Genomic DNA, 24843 nt, shown 5'->3' on the forward strand with positions numbered 1-24843 from the left:
GGATAGATTCCTCGAAATCTAGTATTTGATCTAGGGTTACTGGATCAAATAATATGGCTATATATTGCCAAACTTCTTTGTTAACAGTTATATCACTTTGCCTTCCCACCAGCAATGTATGAGAATGCAGGTGTATTTTGATATCATATCAGATTGAGGAGGCTGCAGAGATGAATCACAAAGATTCCTATCCGCAGGAATTCTCAGTCTTTTAGGAGGCCTACGGGCAACAACAACAAAAAATGACATAACATACTAAGCAGGAGGCAGATTCACCCTGAAGCTAATTAATCTTTAGCTTTGGAGTCCTTTGCTTATAGGGACCCTTTCCAGTGTTCCAGGTATGTGTTCACAGGGCCATTGTATAACCTTTTCCCTAAGGACACCGCAAATTATTTAAGTTTCAGGCCCCACAAGACCTGAACCCACCTCACGGACTTTACAGCGAGCCTAAATTTGAGAATGAGGGTGGATTTCAAATCTCATCTGCAGCTAACTTGAGAGCAAGAGTTCCTATGATATTCAATGACACACAAAGAAAACACAAACGCTACTTTGAGAGAGGTCCCTCCCGATTTGGATCAATAACCCACACAGGTAGCTAGCTGTGTACACAAAGCCTTCTATATTTTCCCTTTATTTTTTTTTTTTTGAGATGGAGTTTCGCTGTTGTTACCCAGACTGGAGTGCAATGGCACGATCTCGGCTCACTGAAACCTCTGCCTCCTGGGTTCAAGCAATTCTCCTGCCTCAGCCTCCCGAGTAGCTGGCGCGCATCACCACGCCCAGCTGATTTTTGTATTTTTAGTGGAGACGGGGTTTCACCTTGTTGACCAGAATGGTCTCGATCTCTTGACCTTGTGATCCACCCGCCTTAGCCTCCCCAAGTGCTGTGATTATAGGTGTGAGCCACCGCGACCCGAAATTTTCCCTTTACTTTTGAGGGCGGGAAATAAGTCTTGGCCTGTCACCAGTGTTTCCAGCAAACAGCTGAAGACCTGACACTTGGATGGCACTCAGGACAAAAGTCTGAACAGATTACAGAACCAATGTGGGGTTTTTTAAGGGGACAGAGTATTACACCGGGGAGTGGGTATTCAAGGTAGACACACCCCAAAAAAGACACTTCAGTAAAAAGAGGCAGAGGTGTTTCCTCATCTGCAAAAATAGGATAATAAAACCTCCCCTTGTGGGGTTAGGTTAGGGTTAAACAAGATAATTTATATATGTAAAGATAATCTCAGACTCTCGGGAGAAATAGCATAAATGGAGAACAGAAAATAAAACGGGTTGATCTTTGAGCACAGCGACAGGGATTCTTTATACATCGTGCCTTATAGAGCGAGCGCTAGGAGGAGGAACCATCACCTTGCTGACAAGTAATCGGTGCAAAATAAATCGGGGAAGAAGGAATGGACGTTTCTGGCGGATGCTTACTGATCTAACAACTGGATGACTGAGAGGTCCGGGCCTGAGTGACCCCGCGCTGGCTGTGGGGCCGACAGCGTGCAGGATCTGACTGACAGCGTGTGGCACCCGGGCGACTGCAGCAGCGGCGGAACTCCCATTGACCGTCCTGTCTCGAAAGGGCCCGGAGCGCGGTGGATCTGGGCTCGGACCGAGGCCTCTTCCGCGCGCCGACTGCAGACCGACCCTCCACCAGGAACCTCGGGGGGACGCCGCGGTCACTGCAGCCAGGTGCGGGCGTCACCGTCCCCTCCCTCCCAGCGCCAGGCAGGGGGCCCTGGCTCCCTGCTGCCACCACCGGGAAACAATGAGGCGCCGGCTTCTTTAAGGGAGATACCACCGCGCCGGCGGGGCAGGGGACGACGTCTTCCCAGATGATCGCACTCAGCCCCGCGCCGCTGCCGCCTTCTCGGCAACTGCATCGTCCGCAAACATGGCTCAGTGACTCGGACAAAAGCTGCAGCCTCCCTCCCGGCGGGGCGGACGCCAGACCTTCTTGCTCGGGCCGCGCCTCCACGCGGGCCCGCCAAAGCAGCACCGCGCCCCGCAAGCACCCAAGGCCCGCGCAGAAGATGCAAGCGGCGTACCACCCCAGCGAGCCCCGCATCCCAGCCCGCAGCTCGGTAGGTTGGAAGGGGGGTGGCGAGGGGGAGGGGAGGCCACGGCGGGGCGCACGCAGCCCCAGGCCAGGGCCTGCTGCTGCAGACCGTCCCCGGGGCCGCGTGCCCTACGCGCCCGCTGCGGCTGGAGGGTGACCGAGACCCCGCGTGGCATGGCCTCGCGGTTCTCGGACCCGGCCACCCCTGCGGAGAGCAGCACCAGTGGTGCGCTCCGTAGCGCGTACACCTCCGACTCCAGGATCTGCAAATCCTCGGGAGAGGGAGGTGGCGAGCGGAGGGCCGGCCACGCGCCTGATCAGTGGCGCGGAACTTACCGGCTCGCACTACGGAAAGCCGGAGGGGGGCGGGGCCGCCAGCGTAAGGGGGTGTGTCCGCGCGCACCACGGGGGCGCGCGCCGGCCGCTGACTGGAGGCGGCGGCTGCAGCGGAGGCGCGAGCTGCCCGATAATGGCGGCCTGCAGAGCCCGTGAGAGGGAGAAGCGGCAGCGTCTACCCTGAGGTAAATCTGGCTCTTCGGCGTGGTGGAGAGGCCCTGCTGCAGTGCCGACGGCCCTGCATGTGCCTCCCTCCCCGGGAGGCCTGTCACAGACCTGTCAGTGGAGTCATCCTGGGGAAGGCCCCGCGCCCCTCAGGCCACCGGCCCTAGCCGCGGCCTCCTCTCACACCTGGGCCACCTCCCCAAGCCCCGGCCCTCAGCCCCCGGCCCCGAGGAGTTGAGGCAGCTGCAGGGCTGGCTCCTCTGGGCAAAGGGGCTCGGGAGCCTCCCCTCCGGGCTTCATCTGAGCGCGGCCGAGGAGGGGGAGGGCCTGACACTTGGCCAATGAGCGCGGCCTGAGCCGCCGCGTCGGACAACACCTCTGGCCCGGACTGGCCCTTCACGGGCGCCGGCAGGTGTCTGGCCTGGCCGGCCCGCGTCCCGGCGCCAGGTTAGAAAGGCGAGAGCGAGGTCCCGCCACTTGCCGTCGAAAGTCGCTTAGGTTCGCACCGGATGCATCATTCGATCCGGGATCCCACGGGTTTCATAAACACCCCTCCTCCCTATTCGGGAAGGTGCTCCTCCCTATGGGGACTGTACCTGGCTGGAGAGGACATGGGACTGCTTCAGAGACACGAACCACCTTGAGTGGATGTGACTGGCGATCGCCGAAGAGCAGGAAAACTCGTCTGCTGTACAGTCGGGGCAGAGGATTCTGTGGCAGGAAATCAGACACTAGGAAATTCGGTAGCGATTTGAAGGGTGGGTGTCCGGTTAGAGGAAGTGGGACTGAAAGCAATCTCAGAAGTCCTTTCTTGATTAAATCTATCCTATGGACTTAACGCAGCGGATCCCAACTTCTCAGGCTCTAGGGTCAGTAGCTTTTTGCATTTCCCAGCTGAACAGAATAAATATTGTACAATCTCAGGTTACTTTTCTTGCCCGTGGCAACAATCTACAAAAGCGAATTCGTTCGTGAAGTTCGTTAGAATCTAGAAATTCTTTGGGGAGTAAGGAAGCACACTTTAGACTGTCTTTATTCAACACATGAGTATTTCTGTATAGGGCCTTTGCTCTCGCCTTTAAACCATTCACTAAGTTGAATTCCCAAGAACTCTGTTAGAGAGCCCATTGATATGCAGGACTTTTTTTTTTTTTTTTTTTTTTTTTTTTTAAGAGACAGGATTTTACCATGTTGACCAGGATGGTCTCGATTTCTTGACCTAGTGATCCGCCCGCCTCGGCCTCCCAAAGTGCTGGGATTACAGGCGTGAGCCACCGCGCCCGGCCCACAGAATATTTTTTGTTGGCAAAAATGACCTAGAACTATTGTTTACTCCAGCTCTCTTCTGATTAGTAAAAAGGAAACATAAGTAAAAAATTTTAAATAGCTATTGTTAAATGACTACAAAAGGTAACTGTATTCTAAGTAGCTTGCTTTATTTTTAAAGAAAAGTTTCGGGCTGGGCGCGGTGGCTCACGCCTGTAATCCCAGCACTTTGGGAGGCCGAGGCGGGTGGATCACGAGGTCAAGAGATCAAGACCATCCTGGTCAACATGGTGAAACCCGTCTCTGCTAAAAATACAAAAAATTAGCTGGGCATGGTGGCTCGTCCTGTAATCCCAGCTACTCAGGAAGCTGAGGGAGGAGAATTGCCTGAACCCAGGAGGCGGAGGTTGCGGTGAGCCGAGATCGCACCATTGCACTCCAGCCTGGGTAACTGCGTCTCAAAAAAAAAGTTTCTTCTCCATAAAGTTTATTTTCATTTATTTTGTAAGAAATAAGGAGATGACATAAGAAACAAAATTAAAATATGAATAAAAGTTTGGCCACTTTTGCATAATGAAAACAAACATTTTCAGTTCTATAAATGTTCTGGTTCACTGTCAGGCCTTAAGCATAAGCCAGGTGTTTGTATTTCTAACTGTGAGGGGGTTTTGTTTTTGCTGTTTTATGACCATTATGTCTGTGTCAGCCTGAAGGAGAAGCTGGGATTTTGCTTGCTTGCTTGTTTTTTCCTGATCAGTGGATAAGAATGCTGAATTTTGGGAATGTATTTTTAACAGTGACATTTTTCAAGCAGTTCATACAAGAGACAGTATACTGTAGTGCTTAAAATTGTGGTTGTCTGAGGCAGATGGCCTGATTTAAAATCCCAGTTCCATGAGTTACTAGCTATTGACCTTAGGCATTTCCTTTAACCTCTCCATTACATAGTTTCATCTATAAAAAGACCATACTAGTATCTACCTCATAAGATTATTATGAGGATTAACCAAATTTAATATTCGAAAGAGTTTAAAACAGTTCCTGATACATAGTAAATACTACCTGTTAGCTTTATTGTTACTATTCTTAAAATTAGATTTTCCCTAGATATAGCAAATATCCCTCAAGCACTGCAGACAGTGAAACAGATGACAAGCAAATCATATATAAAAGGAAATACAAGCCAGTAGGTATACATAATTTCAACAGAGCACTTTGTTGATTTTTCCAGAAACCTCGACCTTGAAGATGGTGAGTAGCCAGCCAAAGTACGATCTAATACGGGAGGTAGGCCGAGGTAGTTACGGTGTTGTGTATGAAGCAGTCATCAGAAAGACTTCTGCACGGGTGGCAGTGAAGAAAATTCGATGTCACGCACCTGAAAATGTTGAACTAGCTCTTCGTGAGTTCTGGGCACTAAGCAGTATCAAGAGCCAACATCCAAATGTGATTCACTTGGAGGAATGCATCCTACAAAAGGATGGGATGGTGCAAAAGATGTCCCACGGCTCTAATTCTTCCCTTTATTTACAGGTATGTGTTGTTGATTGGGAAATAGAAATGATTCGAACATGGCATTGGTCAGCAAGAGGAATGACAGGGTCAAACATTTCCCTTTAAATGCAGGTGTTTTGTAGTTAGAAGTAGATAAGTGTCTGCCAAGAATTGAGTAGATGTTTGCTTTAAAACAAGGTTTTATTTAAACCTGTGATGCACATACCTAAAAATAACATAAGCCACCTGTTATGCAATGGTACTTGCCAGTCTGCATAGGAATGGGGCAAGATAGGAGCTAGAGAAGTGCTTGAGACTACAGTCTAATAACTTCATTTCTTTGAAATCAATAATTCTGGACTTGACAGAAGAAAAGGAAAAACTCCACAACCAATAGCAACACCCTTAGGTAATTGGGCATCTCTTTTATAAATCGCTGGTTTGAATGTCAGCCTTTGCTGTTTTAGAGGGATATTTGGTTTCTTCACCATGCAATTCCAGTTAATTTTCATGAAGTACGTGGTTTAACACCTGAATGTTATTAACAGTGCTAATAGCTAACATTTGAATTCCCACTCAGTTCCATGCTCTGTGTTAAGTGCTTTAAAAGCAGTTGCTCAAAACAATCCTATGAGGAAAGGACTATTATTATCTTCACTACAAATGAAGAAACTGAGGCTTAGGATAGATAATGAATTTATCCAAAGTTACATACCTAGTAAGTGGTAGAATTGGGAGCTGGAGCTAAGACTGGCAGCTAAAGCTTATGCTCTCTTAACTTCCAAATTACTCTTCTGTAAACCTGGGTAAATGGAAAAGCTTTTCTGTTTTTCTTTTGTTGGCTTCTGTCAGAAATTTAAATCTCTAGTAGCTCTATACTCAAAGAATAAAAAAAGATATTAAGATATAGCTTGTTAAAGGTTAGGGCAAAATTTCTTTTTTTTTTTTTTGGATAGAGACGGGGTTTCACCATGTTGCCCAGGCTGGTCTTGAACTCCTGAGCTTAGGCAGTCCGCCTGCCTCGTCCTCCCAAAGTGCTGGGATTACAGGCTTGAGCCACCACGCCTGGCTGCAAAATTTCTTAAAGCTAGTCATTCTTGGAAAAGAAAACAACTTTGAGTGCATCTAAATTCAGAATTTACCATGAGACTTTTGCCATTCAAAGTCTGCTTTTGGGCGGGGTGCTATGGGCTCATCACGCCTGTGAGACCAGCCTGGCCAACATGGCAAAACCCTGTCTCTACTAAAAAAATACAAAAATTAGCCTGGCATGGTAATGTGCAACTGTAATCCTAACTACTCAGAAGGTTGAGGCAGGAAAATCTCTTGAACCCAGGAGGCAGAGGCTGCAGCAGGCCGAGATGACACCTTTGCATTCCAGCATGGGGGACAGAGCGAGACTCTGTCTCAAAAAAAAAAAGGCTCTTTTGGCTAGGTGCAGTGGCTTACACAACACTTTAGGTGGCAGAGGCAGGAGGCAGGAGTATCACTTGAACCCAGGAGTTCAAGACCAGCCTGGATAATATAGCGAAACCTCATCTGTGCAAAAAAAAAATTTTTAGGTGTGGTGGCATGCACCTTATAGTCCCACCTACTTGAGAGGCTGAGGTGGAAGGATTGCTTGAATCCAGGAGGCAGAGGTTGCAGTGAGCTGACATTGTGCCACTGCACTGCAGCCTGGGTGACAGAGCAAGATTCTGTCTCAAACAAAACCTGTTTTTAAAAGAAGAAAAGCTTTTGGAGTAGGAACAACAAAACAAATACATGAATGTATATATTAAGAAACTTGCAAGTTTCTCTGTATGATGAGCAAATATTAGTCTTGAGAATTTAATTTATATTACAATTTAGCACTCTGTGCCCTGAAGTTATTATTATTATTTTTTTTGAGATGGAGTCTTGCTCTGTTGCTCAGGCTAGAGTGCGGTGGTGTGATCTCGGCTCACTGCAACCTCCACTTCCCAGTGATTTTCCTGCCTCAGCCTTCTGAGTAGTTGGGACTAAGGTGCCTGCCACCACACCCAGCTAATTTTTTTATGTTTTGTTTGCTTTTCTAAAAGTGCTTATTATGTAAGTTGAATTGATAGAAAATATTGGAAACATTCTTACTCTGTTTTCTCTTAAAAGTGGATAGAGGCTGGGCACGGTGGCTCACACCTGTAATCCTAGCACTTTGGGAGGCTGAGGCAGGCAGATTACCTGAGCTCAGGAGTCTGAGACCAGCCTTGGCAACATGGTGAAACCCCATCTCTACTGAAATACAAAAATTTAGCCAGGCATAGCGGCATGTGCCTGTATTCCCAGCTACTTAGGAAGCTGAGGCAGGAGAATTTCTTGAACCTGGGAGGCAGGGATTGCAGTGAGCCAAGATCACACCTCTGCACTCTAGCCTGGGTGACAGAATGAGACTCCATCTCCAAAACAAAACAAAAACAAACAAAAAGGGGGATAGAAAGCCCAACATGGTGGCTCACGCCTATAATTCCAGCACTTTGGGAAGCTGAAGTCAGTGAATCACTTGAGCTCAGGAGTTCAAGACCAGCCTGGGCAAAATGGCGAAACCCCATCTCTACAAAAAGTACAAAAAGTTAGCCAGGTGTGGTGGTGCACACCTCTGGTCCCAGCTGTTTGGGAAGCTGAGGTGGGAGGATCACTTGAGCCCAGGAGACAGAGGTTGCAGGAAGCCTAGATTGGGCCACTGCACTCCAGCCTGGCGACAGAGCCAGACCCTGTCTCAGAAAAAAAAAGTGGATAGAACTTTGCCAAACTTTACATTTAGTTTTAGAGATTAAGATGCATGATCTCTTTTGAAGTAGAAAAGCAAAGATATTTAAACAAGATTTATTAGCTGAGCATGGTGGCATGCACCTATAGTTCTAGCTACTCAGGAGACTGAGGCAGGAGGATTGCTAGAGTCCAGTTCAAGACTGCAGTGACCCATGATTGCACCATTGCACTCTAGCCCAGATCATGGAGTGGGACCCTGTCTCAAAAATAAATAAATAAACATATTATTTAGTGCTGAGTCCAGATCCAGCAGTTGTTATAGTAACTAGGCATTAGCTCATAAAGTTTTTTTTTCTTTTCTTTTTTTTTTTGAGACAGTCTTGCTGTGTCACCAGGCACCAGGGTGGAGTGCAGTGGCACGATCTCAGCTCACTGCAACCTCTGCCTCTCAGGTTCAAGCAATTCTCTTGCCTCAGCCTCCCAAGTAGCTAGGACTACAGGTACACGCTACCACGCCCAGCTAATTTTTGTATTTTTTAGTAGAGACGGGGTTTTACCATGGTCTCGATCTCTTGACCTCTTGATCCACCCACTTTGGCCTCCCAGAGTGTTGGGATTACAGGCGTGAGCCACTGCACCTGGCCTCATAAAGTTTTAAGATGTAAGGGCCTACCAGACTTGATATCGTGATTTTGTTTTTTAATTTATTATTTTTTTTTTTTAAAAAAGACGGGGTTTCACCATGTTGGTCAGGCTGGTCTTGAACTCCCAGCCTCAGGTGATCTGCCCGCCTTGGCCACCAAAGTGCTTGGATTACAGGCGTGAGCCACCGTGCCCGACTTTTAGTGATTCTTTCTATCTAAAGCACCTTTTTGTTAGTAAATCTCTTTCATCTTTTAAAGCCTGATAGACCTGTGTTTCCCTTGTGATACTTTTCGCTAGCTGAATGACCTTGGGTAAATAACCCAACTCTTCCTAGCATCTGTTTCTTCATATTTAAGATAAGGTGTAATAATATCTACTTTTTATAGGAGTTGTCAAAATTAGAGATGTTGCAGAAGCAATACTTGGTACATGCGAGTACTCAGTAATTGGTATCTCTATTAAAATTGTCTTTTCTGTGGATTTGTTTTGTTGTCCAGACATTCATCAATACATTTAGCAAGTGCCTTCTCTAAATTTACATCTAGTAAAGACATCCAATATTTACATTTAGTAAAGACAAATCTGTAGTATGACTAGAGTCCCTATGCATAGTATTCTCCATACAGATTTTAATTTTTCTCCATGTTTTTCCAGATGTCTGCTTCCTTGTTCTTGGTTGGAAGCATTAAATCAGTTCCTGATAGCCAAAAGCCTCACCTAGAAGAAAATGTAAAACAAATAACAGAGGTTACAATCTCATGCGTAGGAACCTAGTGGCCAGTCTGTATACTTATGGTAAATGTCATGAATGAGAAGTACAGGATGCACATAACAGGGAAACCTACATAATCCTATGGTCTGAGAGTTACGAATTGTTGGGTGGGTGCAGTGGCTTACACCTGTAATTCCAGCATTTTGGGAGGGTGAGGCAGGTGAATCACTTGAGCTCAGAAGTTCATGATTAGCCTGGGCAATGTGGTGAAACCCTATCTCTATAAAAAATTTTAAAGATTAGCCAGGCAGGCTGGGCTTGGTGGCTTATGCCTATAGTCCCAGCACTTTGGGAGGTCAAGACAGGCATATCACGAGGTGAGGAGTTCAAGACCAGCCTGGCCAACATAGTGAAACCCTGTCTCTACTAAAAATAGAAAAATTAGCTAGGTGAGGTGGCAGGTGCCTGTAGTCCCAGCTACTCGGGAGACTGAGGCAGGAGAATCACTTGAACCCAGGAGGCAGAGATTGTAGTGAGCTGAGATTGCACCACTGTACTCCAACCTGGACAAAAGAGCGAGACTCCATTTCAAAAAAAAAAAAAAATTAGCTGGGCATGGTGGTGCACACCTGTATCTCAGCTACTCAGGAGGCTGAGGCAGGAGGATCCCTTGAGCCTGGGAGGTTGAGGCTACAGTGAGCCATGATTGTGTCACTGCACTCCAGCCTCGGTGATAGAGCAAGACCTTGTCTCTCTCTCTCTCACACACACACACACACACACAATATATATATATACACGCGTGTGTGTGTGTGTGTGTGTGTGTATTAGTAGTGTGAAGAGGAGTTAGCTAGATAAGTGAGAACAATTTCCTAGGCAGAAAAAAACTACATACAAAGGTCTTGAAGCAAACGGCATGAAGCATTTAAAAATTGAGAGAAGGTAGTGAGATAGTGAGAGTTGTTTTAGGTGAGGCTAGAAGGGTCAGCAGGAGTCAGAGCACTCAAGATCTCATACCCATGTTAAAGAACTTAGATTATATCCTAAGAGAACAGGGAAGCCATTGAAGGGCTTTAAGTAAGGGAAACCAATGGCTAACATCTTCTGCATGTTAAAATAAGCAGGTTGGACGCTGCATTTCCATAGCTCTCAACCAGAGGCCCCGTGGCCTGTTTTCATATGGTCTGAATGGCCTGTTTTCATATGGTTTCGATGCTAAAAATAGTTCTTATATTTTTTAAGACTTGTGGGGGAAACAAAAAGGCAAGGAAGAAGTATATGGTATTTATATATACACGTGTGTATGTGTGCTGTCAAGCCTAAAGTATTTACTGTCTGGCCTTACTCTAAACCATTCTTTGAATGCTGGGACTCTGCATTGCTGAAAGCTATTTAGGAAGTTCGCTTTTGAGAGTAAAGACAGGGCCGGGTGCAGTGACTCACAACTGAAATCCCAGCACTTTGGGAGACTAAGGCGAGTGGATCACCTGAGGTCAGGAGTTCGAGACCAGCCTGGCTAACATGGCAAAACCCTGTCTCTACTAAAAAATACAAGAATTAGTTGGGCATGGTGGCGCATGCTTGTAATCCCAGCTACGGGGGTGCTGAGGCAGGAGGATTGCTTGAACCTGGGAGACAGAGGTTGCAGTGAGCTGAGATCCTGTCACTGCTCTTCAGCCTGGGCAGCAGGGTGAGACTCCAGCTCAAAAAAAAGTGAGTAAAGACATCAGTGCGCCTGGTAAATAATTATGTGATCTGTACCTATTCTTTCATTTTCTGTCTCACTGGCAAACACATGCAACAAGAAAAACTCATGCAAAAGAGGTATCTGCAGATCATTGCAATTACTGTTATCTGCCATATGGAGAGATGGCGTGAAGGGATGTTCTTTGCTTCTGCTTGCTGGAATGCTAGAGGAATTTAAATGTGAAATTAGCAATTCATTCACTCTTCAGCAGCTCTTTGACCTTTTCTGTTTAACTCCTAGGTCTGAAAAGGACATCATACAACAAATACTTTTAAAAGACTGTATACTGTATTTTAGAGTGATAGTTTATGTCCAGTGAAGTAATACCATTGAATTTCAAGTAAAGAAGTGTTATAATTAGATAATAATAACAAATAAAACTGTGATTTAGTCTAGGTTTTCAGCTTGTATTAAAGAAGAAATATATGAATTCAGAGTTGATTTTTTATATCAAAATGCATATTTGAAAACAAAACAAAAATGAAAAATTTTTTTAAATTCATATTTGATTTTTATAAATTGGTTTTTAAAAGCCATCCAGTGAAAGAGGTAGCCAACATATTTGCATTCTGCTTATAGAAGTTTATGAAGTAACAGTGTCAGTCTTTATTAGTGACTATAGGAACAGTTATTTCTGCAACAACTAGTTGTTCCTTGAACATTGTTCTCTCAATTTCACAGGTTATGTTGATAGTGTATGTGCAATGAGTAAGAAGTATGTTTCAGGTGATTTCACTGAATAGAGTTTCCTAATTGAGGTTTATACCCCAGCTGGCAATTTCCTAGGTTTGTCTGCTGAAACTTTGGTCTTCTCGTGAAGCTGTAAGCTAGGTGGGTAGAGTTCAGCTCCACTGCAGCATGGAGAAAATGTGTGGCCGCTTGGATGGACACTTTTCAAAATAAAACTATTTTAAAATTTTTACCTCTTGGCTTAGAGCTTTGGTGTATATTCATCAGGGACAAAATGACAGTTTGAAGCATTTTTTTAGTTTTAAATAAAATGCCTATATGAAAGCATGATTAGGCTGGACATGGTAGCTCATGCCTGTAATGCCAGTGCTTTGGCAGGCCGAGGTGGGCAGATCGCTTAAGGTCAGGAGTTCAAGACCAGCCTGGCCAACATCGTGAAACCCCTTCTCTACTAAAAATATTAAAATTAGCCGGGCGTGGTGACAGGTGCCTGTAATCCCAACTACTCAGGAGGCTGAGGCAGAATAGCTTGAACCTGGGAGGGAGAGGTTGCAGTGAGCTAAGATTGTGTCACTGCACTCCAGCCTGGGTGATGAGCAAGACTTATCTCACCAAAAAAAAAAAAAAAAAAAAAAGAAAGCACTGATTAAATATTCATATAGAGTTTCCACTTAAAGGTGGAGACTGACTTAACCTTTGAATTATTTTCCTATAACTGAATTATATAACCTATGCAGATGATTGTTATCTTTTTTTTCCTTCTTGTAGCTTGTAGAAACTTCATTAAAAGGAGAAATTGCCTTTGATCCCAGAAGCGCCTATTATTTGTGGTTTGTGATGGATTTTTGTGACGGAGGAGATATGAATGAGTATCTGTTGTCCAGGAAACCCAATCGTAAAACTAACACCAGCTTCATGCTTCAGCTGAGCAGTGCCCTGGCTTTCTTGCATAAAAACCAGATCATCCATCGTGATCTTAAGCCTGATAACATCCTGATTTCTCAAACCAGGTTGGATACCAGTGACTTGGAACCTACACTCAAAGTGGCCGATTTTGGTCTAAGTAAAGTTTGTTCAGCCTCTGGGCAGAACCCAGAAGAACCTGTCAGTGTAAACAAGTGTTTCCTTTCCACAGCATGTGGAACAGATTTTTACATGGCCCCTGAAGTTTGGGAAGGACATTACACAGCAAAAGCTGACATCTTTGCTCTGGGGATTATCATCTGGGCAATGCTGGAAAGGATCACATTCATAGACACAGAGACAAAGAAAGAACTCTTGGGGAGTTATGTGAAACAAGGAACTGAGATTGTGCCTGTTGGGGAGGCACTTCTGGAAAATCCCAAAATGGAACTTCTCATTCCTGTGAAGAAAAAGTCCATGAATGGGCGAATGAAACAACTTATTAAGGAAATGCTGGCTGCAAACCCTCAGGATCGTCCAGATGCTTTTGAACTAGAACTCAGATTAGTACAAATCGCATTTAAAGATAGCAGCTGGGAAACGTGACACACATTATTTGCAAATATTGTGGATGATATGCTGCTTCTGTTTAACAGTGATGCAACATTATGTGGCTGAAAAAGAATATAAAAAGCTAGACTCCACCTTCTAAGGGTTTAGATTTTTTGGGATTTTTTTTTTCCTCATTTTTCTTAAATCCAAGTTGGCCGTTTTATTAGTATGTTTCAAATGTGTATTACCAATGTGGGTGTAAATTTTTAAAAAATGATTATTGGTAGAAGTTTGGCAGGAAAATTCTCTAAGAGCCAAGAAGAGACGAGAGTCCAGTTTTCTGGAAATAATGTCTCTTAAGTATTTTAGACATTCCTTGTCAGTATTAGGAATTTCCATGGGAGAAGAGGTTTGCATGCTGGTAATGCAACCTTTGAAACTTTGTAAAGGAAGCATATATGTATATATTTATGTATATGTAAGTATGTGAATGTGTGCATTTTGCATTCCATATGAAAAAAAAATGCCACGTCTGTTTAAATTATTTGATGTAGGTTTGGGTTTTTGAGATTTGCTGGTGAAAGCAGTGATGAAAAATAAACCTTCCCTCATCTTCCTACTCTTCCCCCTCCCTCTTATGAAATCATATTAATTTTTTTTTTTGTAATATACAGCTTTTTTTTTTTAAAGGCATCATTTTGGAGGATCTAAAATTGTCTGGTAAAACATAAATGAGATTAAGTGATCCAAAGCTGCTGAAGTATGTTTGAGCTCTCCAGTGCCCTATAGCTGCAAGAGTTGAATTAGTCATGCAGTCATATGGTAACAAGTTGGCAAGGACATTGGTGATTCAGTCCTACCTTCTTTAGGTAACTGAGCATTTAATTAACCAACTAAACCACTGCATTGGGATGTTTGCACTTGAACTTCTACAGTCTGACATAAATCCGAATACAGAATTGTTCTGTTTCTGAAAACTTTGCTATGTATGAACTGTAATACTTGATATGTTTTTGGTTTCAAGACTTTGTCTAAGCCTCATTATACTGAAGTTGAAGAAACCAAATGAGCTCTCCCCTCACATTGCCTGCCCTGATATGGTCACTTGTTGAGTCACTGGAGTTCCTTTCATTCTGGCACTGATGCTGTTTTCTCTTGTCTGATTTGAGACAGTAATGGTAGTAATATGGTTGTTGTAAATGTTGATCACCTTTACCTAAAGTGGGAGAAGATACATATACAGTATGGCAAATGGATAAAATATTGTGGCATCAACTACTTTTCAAATAGAAAAGTTATCCATTTTATACAATCACTGATGTAGTCTATGTCAAAAACCAACAGACCATTATTCCTCTTGAAGTTAGTTTAACTTTGTATGGTTGTCTACAACTTGTTTTCCTGTAAGTGCAGATAGTTAAAATCTAAAGGAAAGAATGCTTTCCTAAAACAGATCATTAGCCTTTAAGGTTAAATAGACTTTACATTGTATCTAAGTTAATTTTATAAAGCACTAGAATTTTTGGTCAAAAGTCAGACAAAATAGTATTAGAATATTGAAATTATTGCTAGCTTGCATAATCTCAGCTTTTTTGAACTTCCACAACTTTTGGAATATTGCTGTTACGATTTTTTTCCCTGTTTAAAATGTGTTCAGAGGAAAGAGTAAAACATCACACACAAAAAATTGCAGTACATAAAATTTCAGTGTTACTTGATCTGGAAGTCTAAAATTTGGACTAAAAGGTCTTATTGAAATAAATCCTCTTAAAATGAAAATTCATACTTTTAACATCACTTTCAAGCTGACAAGTATAAGAATTCTTTTGGAAATTAGAAGTGGAAATGCCCTGGACCCTCATGATAATTGACCCTCTGAATCACCAGATTAGTTTAATTTAACAGATATGTCCAACGAAGTTGAGCTATAGGGAGTAAGAAAAGGCATCATGATAACCTCTAGTCAGTAACATGGCACTTCAGCAGAGATTCATAGATGATGGTATGCCTATGCTTCATTTGATCTTCAAATATCTATGTGCTTGCAGCCACAGTTTCCTAAGCACATAGTTTTTGGTCCTGCCTCATTTAAAATAGTTAATAATTACCATTTATTTGGAAAGATTTTACCTGTGAAGTGAAATTCTTTCATTGGGGGTAAGTGTATGAGGCGATCAGGAAGTTTTTTCTGGAATTTTCTCAAGTCCTTGTATTCTAAAATAGCCAAGCAAAATGATAGTAAATTCTTTGTCTTTGTTCTTTCAGTCAGAGGTATTTATTAAGTACCTACTGTGTGCTCAGCACTAAAGGTTGGTTGATAAAACGGCAATTAAAAAATGGCATTTGGCCAAAGGCCTTTTCCAGCGAGGAGTAAAAAAAGATGATTAGTGATATTTGGAGATACCTGGATATTTGCTAGAGGAAAAATGAAGGCAAAACTTTGTGCACGGTGCCTTGCCCATAATAGGTACTCAATAAGCACTTATTCCTCATAGAGTCTCTTGCCATGGTTTATAGTGTTTTTTGAAATTTGTCTTAATTGAAAAAAGACCAAATATTTCAAATAAGCTTATAGGCAGCTGTGGCCAGTTAAAATATGGGGTTGTACAGTTAGTTCCTAGAATGTTATTTTGCACTAGTTGTCACTTAGAAAGATGGGGTTCCTGTAGATTTTTTGGTGCTAAGGGATACTTTGTCATTAAGATGAAGTAAGTGTTAAGTGTCAGATAAATAGCACACAGAATAGTTCTTTCTGCTGGTCTGTTTTTTCTCTTTGTTGTTGTTGTTTTTAATTGTAAATTGTTATCAATCAAACTATTGTAGCAGCTACAAAATAATTCACCAGCATGACAAAATGGTCAAAAAATAAGTCATCAGCACTTCAGAAATGAAAGCAACTTTTGAAATTTTCTGTTAAAATTGTCAAATATATTTTATGAAGAATTTATAAAAGGGGAAAATGATTGTAATTTATTGTTCATGACTTTTTTTTTTAATAAAGTGTTTCAACAAAAAAAAAAACCCTGAAAATTCTACGTTGCTGCTTTAGTGTCTCTGTGAGTAGTTTTGTAGTACTTCATGAGCATAAAATAGAGGGTATAAAATCTGAAACGATGTGTTTTTCAGACATACCTATTAAATGAGTCTGAAGTAGAAGTGATTGCCAAGGAAAAGATGATTGAATTAGAGGATCAGCATTTCAAGTTCTCTAAAATTGTGATGCTGTCTTACTGTATTTGCTTTGCATACAAGAAGAACTCGTATTGCTGGAGATGAAATTTTTTATTCATTTATCCTTCTATTTCATTAAGCTAAGGATGCAGCTCGGACTCAGCATAATATAAAATACGTGAAAGGGCTGGGTGTGCTGGCTCACGCCTGTAATCCCAGCACTTTGGGAGGCCGAATTGGGTGGATCACAAGGTCAAGAGTTCGAGACCAGCCTGGCCAAGATGTTGAAACCCTGTCTATACTAAAAATTCAAAAATTAGCTGGGCGCAGTGGCATGTGCCTGTAATCCCACCTACTCAGGAGGCTGAGGCAGGAGAATCGCATGAACCTGGGAGGCAGAGGTTGCAGTGAGCCGAGATCACTCCAGTGCACTCCAGCCCAGGTGACAGAGCAAGACTCTGTCTCAAAAAAAAAAAAAAAAAATACGTGAAAGGATGCAGTTTTTCATTCTATTATATGAGACTATGGTTTAATTTTCTATTAAAAAGTCAGAGCTGCTTTTTTTATATTTATCATTTATGCCTGAAGATACATACAGTCTTAAATTTAGTGGTCTGGTGGAACAGCAGAGGGGAAAAAAGACAGAAAACAACGCTACATGTGACCTAGTCAAAGTAGGCATCAAGAATTATGGCTTCAAAGATAAAACCAAAAAAATAGAACAAAAATGGAAAAAAAATTGTGGCTTCTGATTCTTCTACCTTCCCCCGGTATAACCTTTATAGACAGGCAAATTTTGCTTTCTAGAAATTGTTCTTAATTGAAGCTTTAAATATTTGCATTTAGTGGCATTTTTGTAATCTTTTGTAGTTTACAAAGCACCTTCGCATGGTTTTTACATATCTTTTTCACTGAGTTTTACTTAAAATAGGGGCTGATTTCTTAATGAAATTAACAGTAATAATACCACTTACTGAGAATAATAACAAAGGTTTTACCCTTGGACAGGGTTTTAGTGCCTAATCTCTGACTCCAGATGGAGTTTTCTCTGACAAGAAGCTTTATCTTTCTCACTGAAGTAATGAAACTTGGTTATTTTGGTCATTTCTTTAAATTCAAATATTGCTCTCTCTGCCAGCCAGTCATAGACATCCTCTAAAGTGCAGTGTAATGACAGACGGTTTGTGGTTAGATAATAACTCCCATTTGAGAAAACTTACAATGCTGCCACACCTCTTGAAGTCAAAGTGCGTCTTTTAGAGGCAGTACTTTCCCCTTCGCAATGATTTTTCATTGGTTAGAAGGAAATTGTGGGGGAAAAAAAAAGTCCTGGGCTTTTGACTTTACTCTTATTTCCTGTTCAGCCCGGTATTTCAAGCTCAGCTTGTTCTGAGCAGAAGTTGGGCAACTTGATATTACCAAAGTCATCCTGGTCTAGCAGAAAAAAGCCCAGGCTGTGGTGTAGCAGATGTTGAATACTAGCTCCCTACCAGCCGTACAAATATATTCCTGAGAAGATGTAGGGCCTTCATCAGATTCTCCAAGGCACTACATCTCAGGAATGTATTTGCCTATAATTTCAGGGGATTTATGGATCTCAGAAGCCTACATGGACCCCAAGTTAGGGGATCCCAAGTACCTCTGTGCCAAAGCTCCTCAGTCAAAAGCCTGAGGCGGTAGGTGAGGAGGCTTTTAGGAAACCTTTGTTGTTTCATTTCTTGATCTGGGTGCTGGTTAGATGTGTTCACTTTGTGAAAATTCATCAAGCAGCTGGGCATGGTAGCTCATGCCTGTAAGCCCAGCACTGTGGGAGACCGAGGTGGGTGGATAACCTGAGGTCAGGAGTTTGTGACCAGCCTGGACAACATGGTAAAACCCTGTCTCTATTTTTAAAAAATACAAAAATTAGCCGGGCATGGTGGCAGGTGCCTGTAATCCCAGCTACTTGGGAGGCTGAGGCAGGAGAATCGCTTGAACTCAAGAGGAGGAGGTTGCAGTGACCTGAGACCATGCCATTGCACTGCAGCCTGGGCAACAAGAGCAAAACTCCGTCTCAAAAAAAAAAAAAGAAAGAAAAAGAAAAAGAAAATTCATCAAGCTGCACTTAAAATGTTTACATTCTTCTCTAGGTATGTTACATTTTAAGAAAAATTTTATTTTTAAAAAAATGTGCATTGGGGCTACTGGTGACAGCTATTGTCAGGCAGAAGGAAAGGACACAGACTCTGAAAACAGACTGTTTACCTTTCTGTTACAAGCTATGTGAGTTTCATGAGTTCCCTATCCCCTCAATTTCAGTTTCCCACGTGTTTAAGCAGAGACAGTACCTGACTCAGAGCGCTGTGAAGATAAAAGGAGCCGATGCATGCAGAAATGTACAGCATACTCAGGAAATGTCAGTGCTTCCTGTTCACCCAGGAGGACTCATAGGAAATGACTCTGAGCTGCCTTTACTGCTAATTTTACTGCTGATAAGGAGCAGGTTAATTGGTTTGTTTAATTTAGCTTATATTTTTACCACAATTATCAGGGAAATACATTTGGTTACAATAAAGTCCTGCTTGTCTCTTTGTCCCCAGACCTATTTAAGAACATGATAGTTCAATAAAAATCCCCTCAGCTCAGTTTTCTTTTCTCTTTCTATTTGCCGATAACATGATTGATTGTAATTCAGAATGTTTACTGTCTCTTTCACATAGACTACCACTCCTGGAAATTAGGAGAGTAGTAATAAGTATCAAATACTAGAATGACATGCCATTTCTCCTGGCTATAGGTAGAAGGCAGGGAGAGTTTATTGATGTGATTTGAGAAACAACAGTAGACGCACGGCTGCGAGTGGGGCATGCAGCAGGGCAGCAATGGCTAGAACTTGGAAGCTGGAATTACAATAGACTCAGTGGTTCTCAACTTTGGCTGCAAGTTAGAATTTTAACCTGAGGAGGGTAAAAGCAAACAAAAATCCCAATGACTTCTGCTTCTGGACATTATGGAGTAACAGACTTCTATTCCTGCAGTAAACAGCTAAAATGCCAGATGTTGGGAAACTAGCGGTGCGGGACAGTGATCCTGGGAGAAAAGGATCAAATGGGGTGAGCCCTGTGGTTGCCCCAACTTGGAGGGAATCTTCAGGCTGCTGTACAGGGAATACGTACCTAAATAGGGTTCAACAGTCTCCCTGAGTTGGGGAGACAGAGTTCAGGGTTCAAGGAGCACTAGGCAGGTAGGATTCATGGGGCAGAATATGAGAGAGAGAGAAGAGAAAGAGAGACGGTAACAAAAATTCCAGACCTTGTTTATTTACCTTTTTCTTTTCTTTTTTGTTTTGTTTTTTGTTTGTTGGTGATAGTTCCAGACCTTTGCAGGAAGTTTTCCTCAAGGTATCAGCTGAGGTGGGGTAATCCCAGCACTTTAAGAGGCCAAGCCACTTGAACCCTGGAGTTGGAGGCCAGGCTGGGCAACATGGCGAAACCCCGTCTCTACAAAAAAATACAATTAGCCAGGTGTGGTGGTGTATGCCTATAGTCCCAGCTACTCGGGAGGCTGAGGTGGGAAAATCACCCGGGAAAGTCAAGACTGCAGTAAACTGGGATCACTCAAAGAAAACACACGCACACGCGCGCGCGCACACACACACACACATATCAGTGATGCTATGAAGAAATTATTGGACCTGAGTGAAGGAAAGATCACCTGAAAGGATTAGGCAGAACAATTCTGGAGCTGACACAGGGCCAAGAATAATTGGTATTTCCACCAGCCAGAACAGAAAGACCTTCCAATACACAGAGCATCACAGAAGAGGATCTCAGTAGTGAGGCCAACACTTAACAGCTATTCTGGACCTGCCTATCAAAGCTTAAAAGTAAGTCTTGAAAGGTACAGCAAATTAGATCTATATTGGCTTTTCTTTGTGATTCTAGAATGGGGCAATGCCTTATTCTATAAAATACAGTGAGTGTTCTGATAAGCCGAGCAGAAGAGTTTGGTTTTACAGATGGAAAAGGGCTGAGAAAAGCAGAAACAGAGAACAAAAAATAGTTTGTTTCAATTACTTTCCTTATAGGGTTAAAACAGACACAGGCATAGTGGGTTGCTGCCAGGGGTCCCAACGACTCGGACCAGAGCCCCAGGGGACACAGCCTGAGTCCCTGCCCATCAGATCATCTGGAACTTCTGTCCAGAGAGGAGACAGCGACTGGAAATTCTGTCAGTCAAGGTCCAAACTTAAAAGAATCACACCCACCAGGACTACGACCAATTATTAATGAAATTGTTTCTGTGTTTGGGCACATAACTATATTTCTTTATAAGAAAATCATTTATTTTAAACATTATGATTTTTTATTCCTTATGTGCATGGTCCCATGATAGACCAGGGGACTTGTAAGCTCTGAATCCATGAGGTGAGAATCTGACATCCTAAATATCTATTTAGAATGAATTTAAACAAACCAAAAACTCTGCTATGAAACTCAGAAAGACAAGTGATTTAATAAAACCAGTCTCTAAATAAATAAATTAATTAAAATTTAAAAATTAAAAAACAACAGAAAACAGAGGAAACTTCATTTTCATGCCAGCTCAGGTAAACTGGGCCCCTTTTGATTGGTTGCTGTGAATCTCCTAGTTTTTTTTTATAGTAGGGTTGGGTGGATTGGCCTGTTTCAGAGTTCAGTTTAATTACCAGGCACCTAGCATGAGTGACTCCATTCTGGTTTGGCCTGGTCTGCTAGTGCCTAGTGTAGGAGGCTAGTCCAAAACAATGGTCTCCTATACATTTTATTTACAAAATACATTTTTTCCTAAATAACAGGATGTGCTAGAACAAAGCTCAAAAATACTTAAGAGTCAAAAAATTCCACTTCTCAATAATATAAAATTCAAAATGTCTGCCAGCCAATTAAAAATATTAGAAAGGGGCCAGGTCCAGTGGCTTATGCTTGTGATCTCAGTACTTCGGGAGGCCAATGCAAGAGGATTGCTTGAGCCCAGAAGTTCAAGACTAGCCTTGGCAACATAGTGAGACTCATTTCTAGTGAAAAAAAAAAAAAAAAGAATTAGCTGGGGGTTCTGGTGTGGTTGCATGTGCCTGTAGTCCCAGCTATTCAGGAGGCTAAGACAGGAGGAGCACTTGAGCCCAGGAGTTGGAGGTTGCGTGAGCCGAGATCACACCACTGCACCCCAATACAAAAAAAAAATGAGGACTTCCCATTTCTGGTTTGGCCAAAAGGAGCTTAAAAGTCACCACTCCATCCTAACAACAATTAAAAAGCTGAACAAATGGAAATATCAACAACTCTTCTAAGACATGTCAGAGCAGTGAGGTCACAGGGTGAACTGCTGCCTCTATAATTTGAGAGTGTGGAAATGGTGCAGGGGTAGGAAAACCTAAACTGTAATTGATGAATTGCTCAGCGTGGACAACTCTGCGAGTTAAGAAGTCCAGGGAGACCCAATCATAGGGGCCCCACATACTGTTACCTCCAGGAGTGCTGCCAGGTCCTCACGGGTGCTCATTCTTCTGCTAACAGGAGGGGAAAAGGAACCATTTTGAAATCTGCCTAAATATTCTGTTCTTCACTAGGACAGCCCTCAGGAGCAACCATTTTACCAGAGCCCGATCTGTTGTGGTTTTATCAGCAGAGCCTAACCTGTCTGAGGGAAGGGAAATACCCAATTCCAGTCCCCTCTAGCCATCCTGATCCACCTAAGGGAACTCCACCAAGAGAAGCACTGGTGAAGTTCATAGTCCAAGGGCACAGGCTCCCCTATGAAAAGCCCAAGGCCTAATCATAGGATTATAGAACACTCCCCACTCCCACGCGGTACTACATTACTAAAGGTCTATTTATGGCAGTTCCTTTTACCCAGTACATTACATCCACTGTTCACAAAAAAGTACAAGGCATACTAAAAAGCAAAAAACACAGTTTGAAGAGACTGAACAATCATCAGAATCAGAATCAGACATGGCGAGAATCCTGGAACTATCAGGACAGGAATTTTTTAAAATTATGACTAACATGCTGAGGACTTCAATGGAAAAAGTAGACAATGTGCACAAACAGGGATGATGTAAGCAGAGAGATGGAAATTCTAAGGATCAAAAAGAAATGCTAGAGATCAAAACCTCTGTAACAGACATGAAGAATGCTTTTGATGGGCTCATTAGTAGACTGGACATGGCTGAGGAAAGAATCTCTGAGCTTGAACTTATGACAAGACAAACTTCCAAAACTGAAAAGCAAAAAGTCCAAAAAAAATTAGAAAGATCAGAATATCAAATAATTATTGGCCAACTATAAAAGGTATAACCTAAATGCAATGGGACTATTACAGGGAGAAAAAAGAGAGAAAGGAACAGAAGCAATAGTTGAGGTAATAATGACAGAGAATCTTCCCCAGTTTTTTTTTTTTTTTTTTTTTTGAGACAGGGTCTGGTTCTGTCACCCAGACTGGAGTGCAGTGGTGCGATCTTGGTTCACTGCAGCCTCCACTTCCTAGGTTCAAGCCGTCCTCCCACCTCAGCCTCCTGAGTAGCTGGGACTACAGGCACCTGCTAATTTGTATTTTTTGTAGAGTCAGGTTTTGCCATGTTGTCCAGGCTAGTCTCAAACTCATGAGCTCAAGCGATCTGCTTGCCTTGGCCTCCCAAAGTGCTAGAATTACAGGTGTAAGCCACCATGCCCAGCCGAATTTCCCCAAATTGTCAGACACCAAACCACAGACCCAGGAAACTCAGAGAACACCAAGAAGGATAAATGCCAAAAAACCCACGAAATAACACCTAGACATATTCAAACTGTACCTAGACATATTCAAATGTCAGGAAATCAAAAAGAAAACATCTTAAGAGAAGTCAGAAAAAAACACCTTACCTATAGAGAGGTAAAGATAAGAATTACACTCAACTTCTCAGAAACCATGCAAGCATAGTAAAATGTGCAGTGTTGAGAGAAGAAAACCCCACTACCCTAGAATTCTGTACCCCGTGAAATTGTCATTCAAAAGTGATGGAAAGGTCAGGCGCAGTGGCTCACACCTATAATTCCAGCACTTCAGGAGGTCTAAGTGGAGACTTACTGGTCAGCCTGGGCAACATAGTGAGACCCCCATCTCTACAAAATAAAAAAATTTTTTAAATTATACCTGGGTGTGGTGGTGAGGTAGAGTATGGACTCGACTCCAGAGGTGGGGCTTGGACACCAGACCAAATTGAGAACTAGCTAACACAGGTCCCTGGATGGAAGCAACTTTCCATAAGACATGCCCACATGTGCTATGTCAGTTTACTGTTGTTATGGCAACACTGGAAGTTACCACCCATTTCCATGGCAATGACCTGATGACTCAGAAGTTACCATGCTCATCCTAGACATTTCTGCATAAACCCTCCCTTAATTTGCATATAATTAAAAGTGGATTAAAAATATGAGTGAATATATTCTGAGCTGCTATTCTGGATACTGCCCTGCCCTATAGGAGCAGTACCTCTGTTGCTGCTGTACAATGCAACTTGAATAAAAGTTGCTGTTTACGACCATTGGCTCCTGTTGAATTATTTCCTAGGTGAAGCCAAGAACCCTCCTGGACTAAGCTCCAATTCTGGGGCATGCCTGTCCTGCATCAGTGGTGCATGCCTATAGTCCCATCTACTCAGGAGGCCAAGGTGGGAGCCTGGAGGCTGGATCCCTGGAAGTCAAGGCTACAGTAAACCATGATCACACCACTGCACTCCAACCTGGGTGACAGAGTGATACCTTGTCTCAAAAAAAAGTGATGGAGGGCCAGGTGCAGTGGTATGTGCCTGTAGTCCCAGCTACTCAGGAGGCCGAGGTGGGTGAATCATTTGAGCCCAGAAGTTTAAGGCTAGCTTGGGCAATATAGCCAGACTCTTTCTCTTAAAAAAAAAAAAAGACCAGGTGTGGTGGCTCACACCTGTAATCTCAGCACATTGGGAGTCTGAGGCGGGTGGATCATGAGGTCAGGAGTTCGAGACCAGCCTGGCCAATATGGTGAAACCCCATCTCTACTAAAAATACAAAAATTAGCTGGCGTGGAGGTATGTGCCTGTAATCCCAGCTACTGGGGAGGCTGAGGCAGGAGAATGACTTCAACCTGGGAGGCAGAGGTTGCAGTGAGCAGAGATCTTACCATTGCACTCCAGCCTGGGTGACAGAGCAAGACTCCATCTCAAACAAAAAAAAAGGAAAGGAAAAGAAAATACAAAAGGGAGAAAAACGGTGGAAGACAAAAATAGAAATAAAAAACGGGCAAGACATAGAAAATAGTAACAAATATGACAGATATTAGTCAAGCTTCATCAGTAATCACTTTAAACATCAATGGTTTTGGCCAGGCATGATG

General features: G+C 42.9%; 1 protein-coding gene and 1 long non-coding RNA gene across 5 annotated transcripts; one reads left to right on the forward strand and one right to left on the reverse strand.

The window, feature by feature from the left end:
- Positions 1–1821: 1821 nt before the first annotated feature.
- On the forward strand, positions 1822–16323 carry PDIK1L (PDLIM1 interacting kinase 1 like). Of its 4 annotated transcripts, none has more exons than XM_002750460.7 (3): positions 1822–2090; positions 5064–5365; positions 12616–16323. In XM_002750460.7, exons 2-3 carry the CDS (start codon positions 5081–5083, stop codon positions 13354–13356), a joined length of 1026 nt encoding a protein of 341 aa, XP_002750506.1. In that variant the 5' UTR covers positions 1822–2090; positions 5064–5080; the 3' UTR covers positions 13357–16323. The 4 variants fall into 4 exon arrangements, with proteins under 4 accessions (XP_002750506.1, XP_078186917.1, XP_008998940.1 ...); XM_009000692.5 differs by lacking the exon at positions 1822–2090 and adding an exon at positions 2496–3324; XM_002750459.6 differs by lacking the exon at positions 1822–2090 and adding an exon at positions 2496–2586.
- LOC118155368 (uncharacterized) lies at positions 8690–23759 on the reverse strand. The gene is made up of 3 exons (XR_004745824.3): positions 23626–23759; positions 19778–19952; positions 8690–9415 (listed from the first exon to the last, which is right to left on the reverse strand). It is a non-coding gene; the product is annotated as an uncharacterized LOC118155368 (long non-coding RNA).
- Between the last annotated feature and the right edge of the window lie 1084 nt (positions 23760–24843).

This window comes from Callithrix jacchus, chromosome 7 (genome assembly GCF_049354715.1).
Source record: "Callithrix jacchus isolate 240 chromosome 7, calJac240_pri, whole genome shotgun sequence".
Taxonomy (NCBI): Eukaryota; Metazoa; Chordata; class Mammalia; order Primates; family Cebidae; genus Callithrix; species Callithrix jacchus.

Excerpts from the sequence above, each read along its gene's own strand:
- PDIK1L (XM_009000692.5), top strand. The coding sequence starts at position 3,150 with ATGGGGACTGTACCTGGCTGGAGAGGACATGGGACTGCTTCAGAGACA. Across the intron at positions 3,325-5,063 it reads ATTCGGTAGCGATTTGAAGG|AAACCTCGACCTTGAAGATG; the intron begins GTGGGTGTCCGG and ends TGATTTTTCCAG. Across the intron at positions 5,366-12,615 it reads ATTCTTCCCTTTATTTACAG|CTTGTAGAAACTTCATTAAA; the intron begins GTATGTGTTGTT and ends TCCTTCTTGTAG.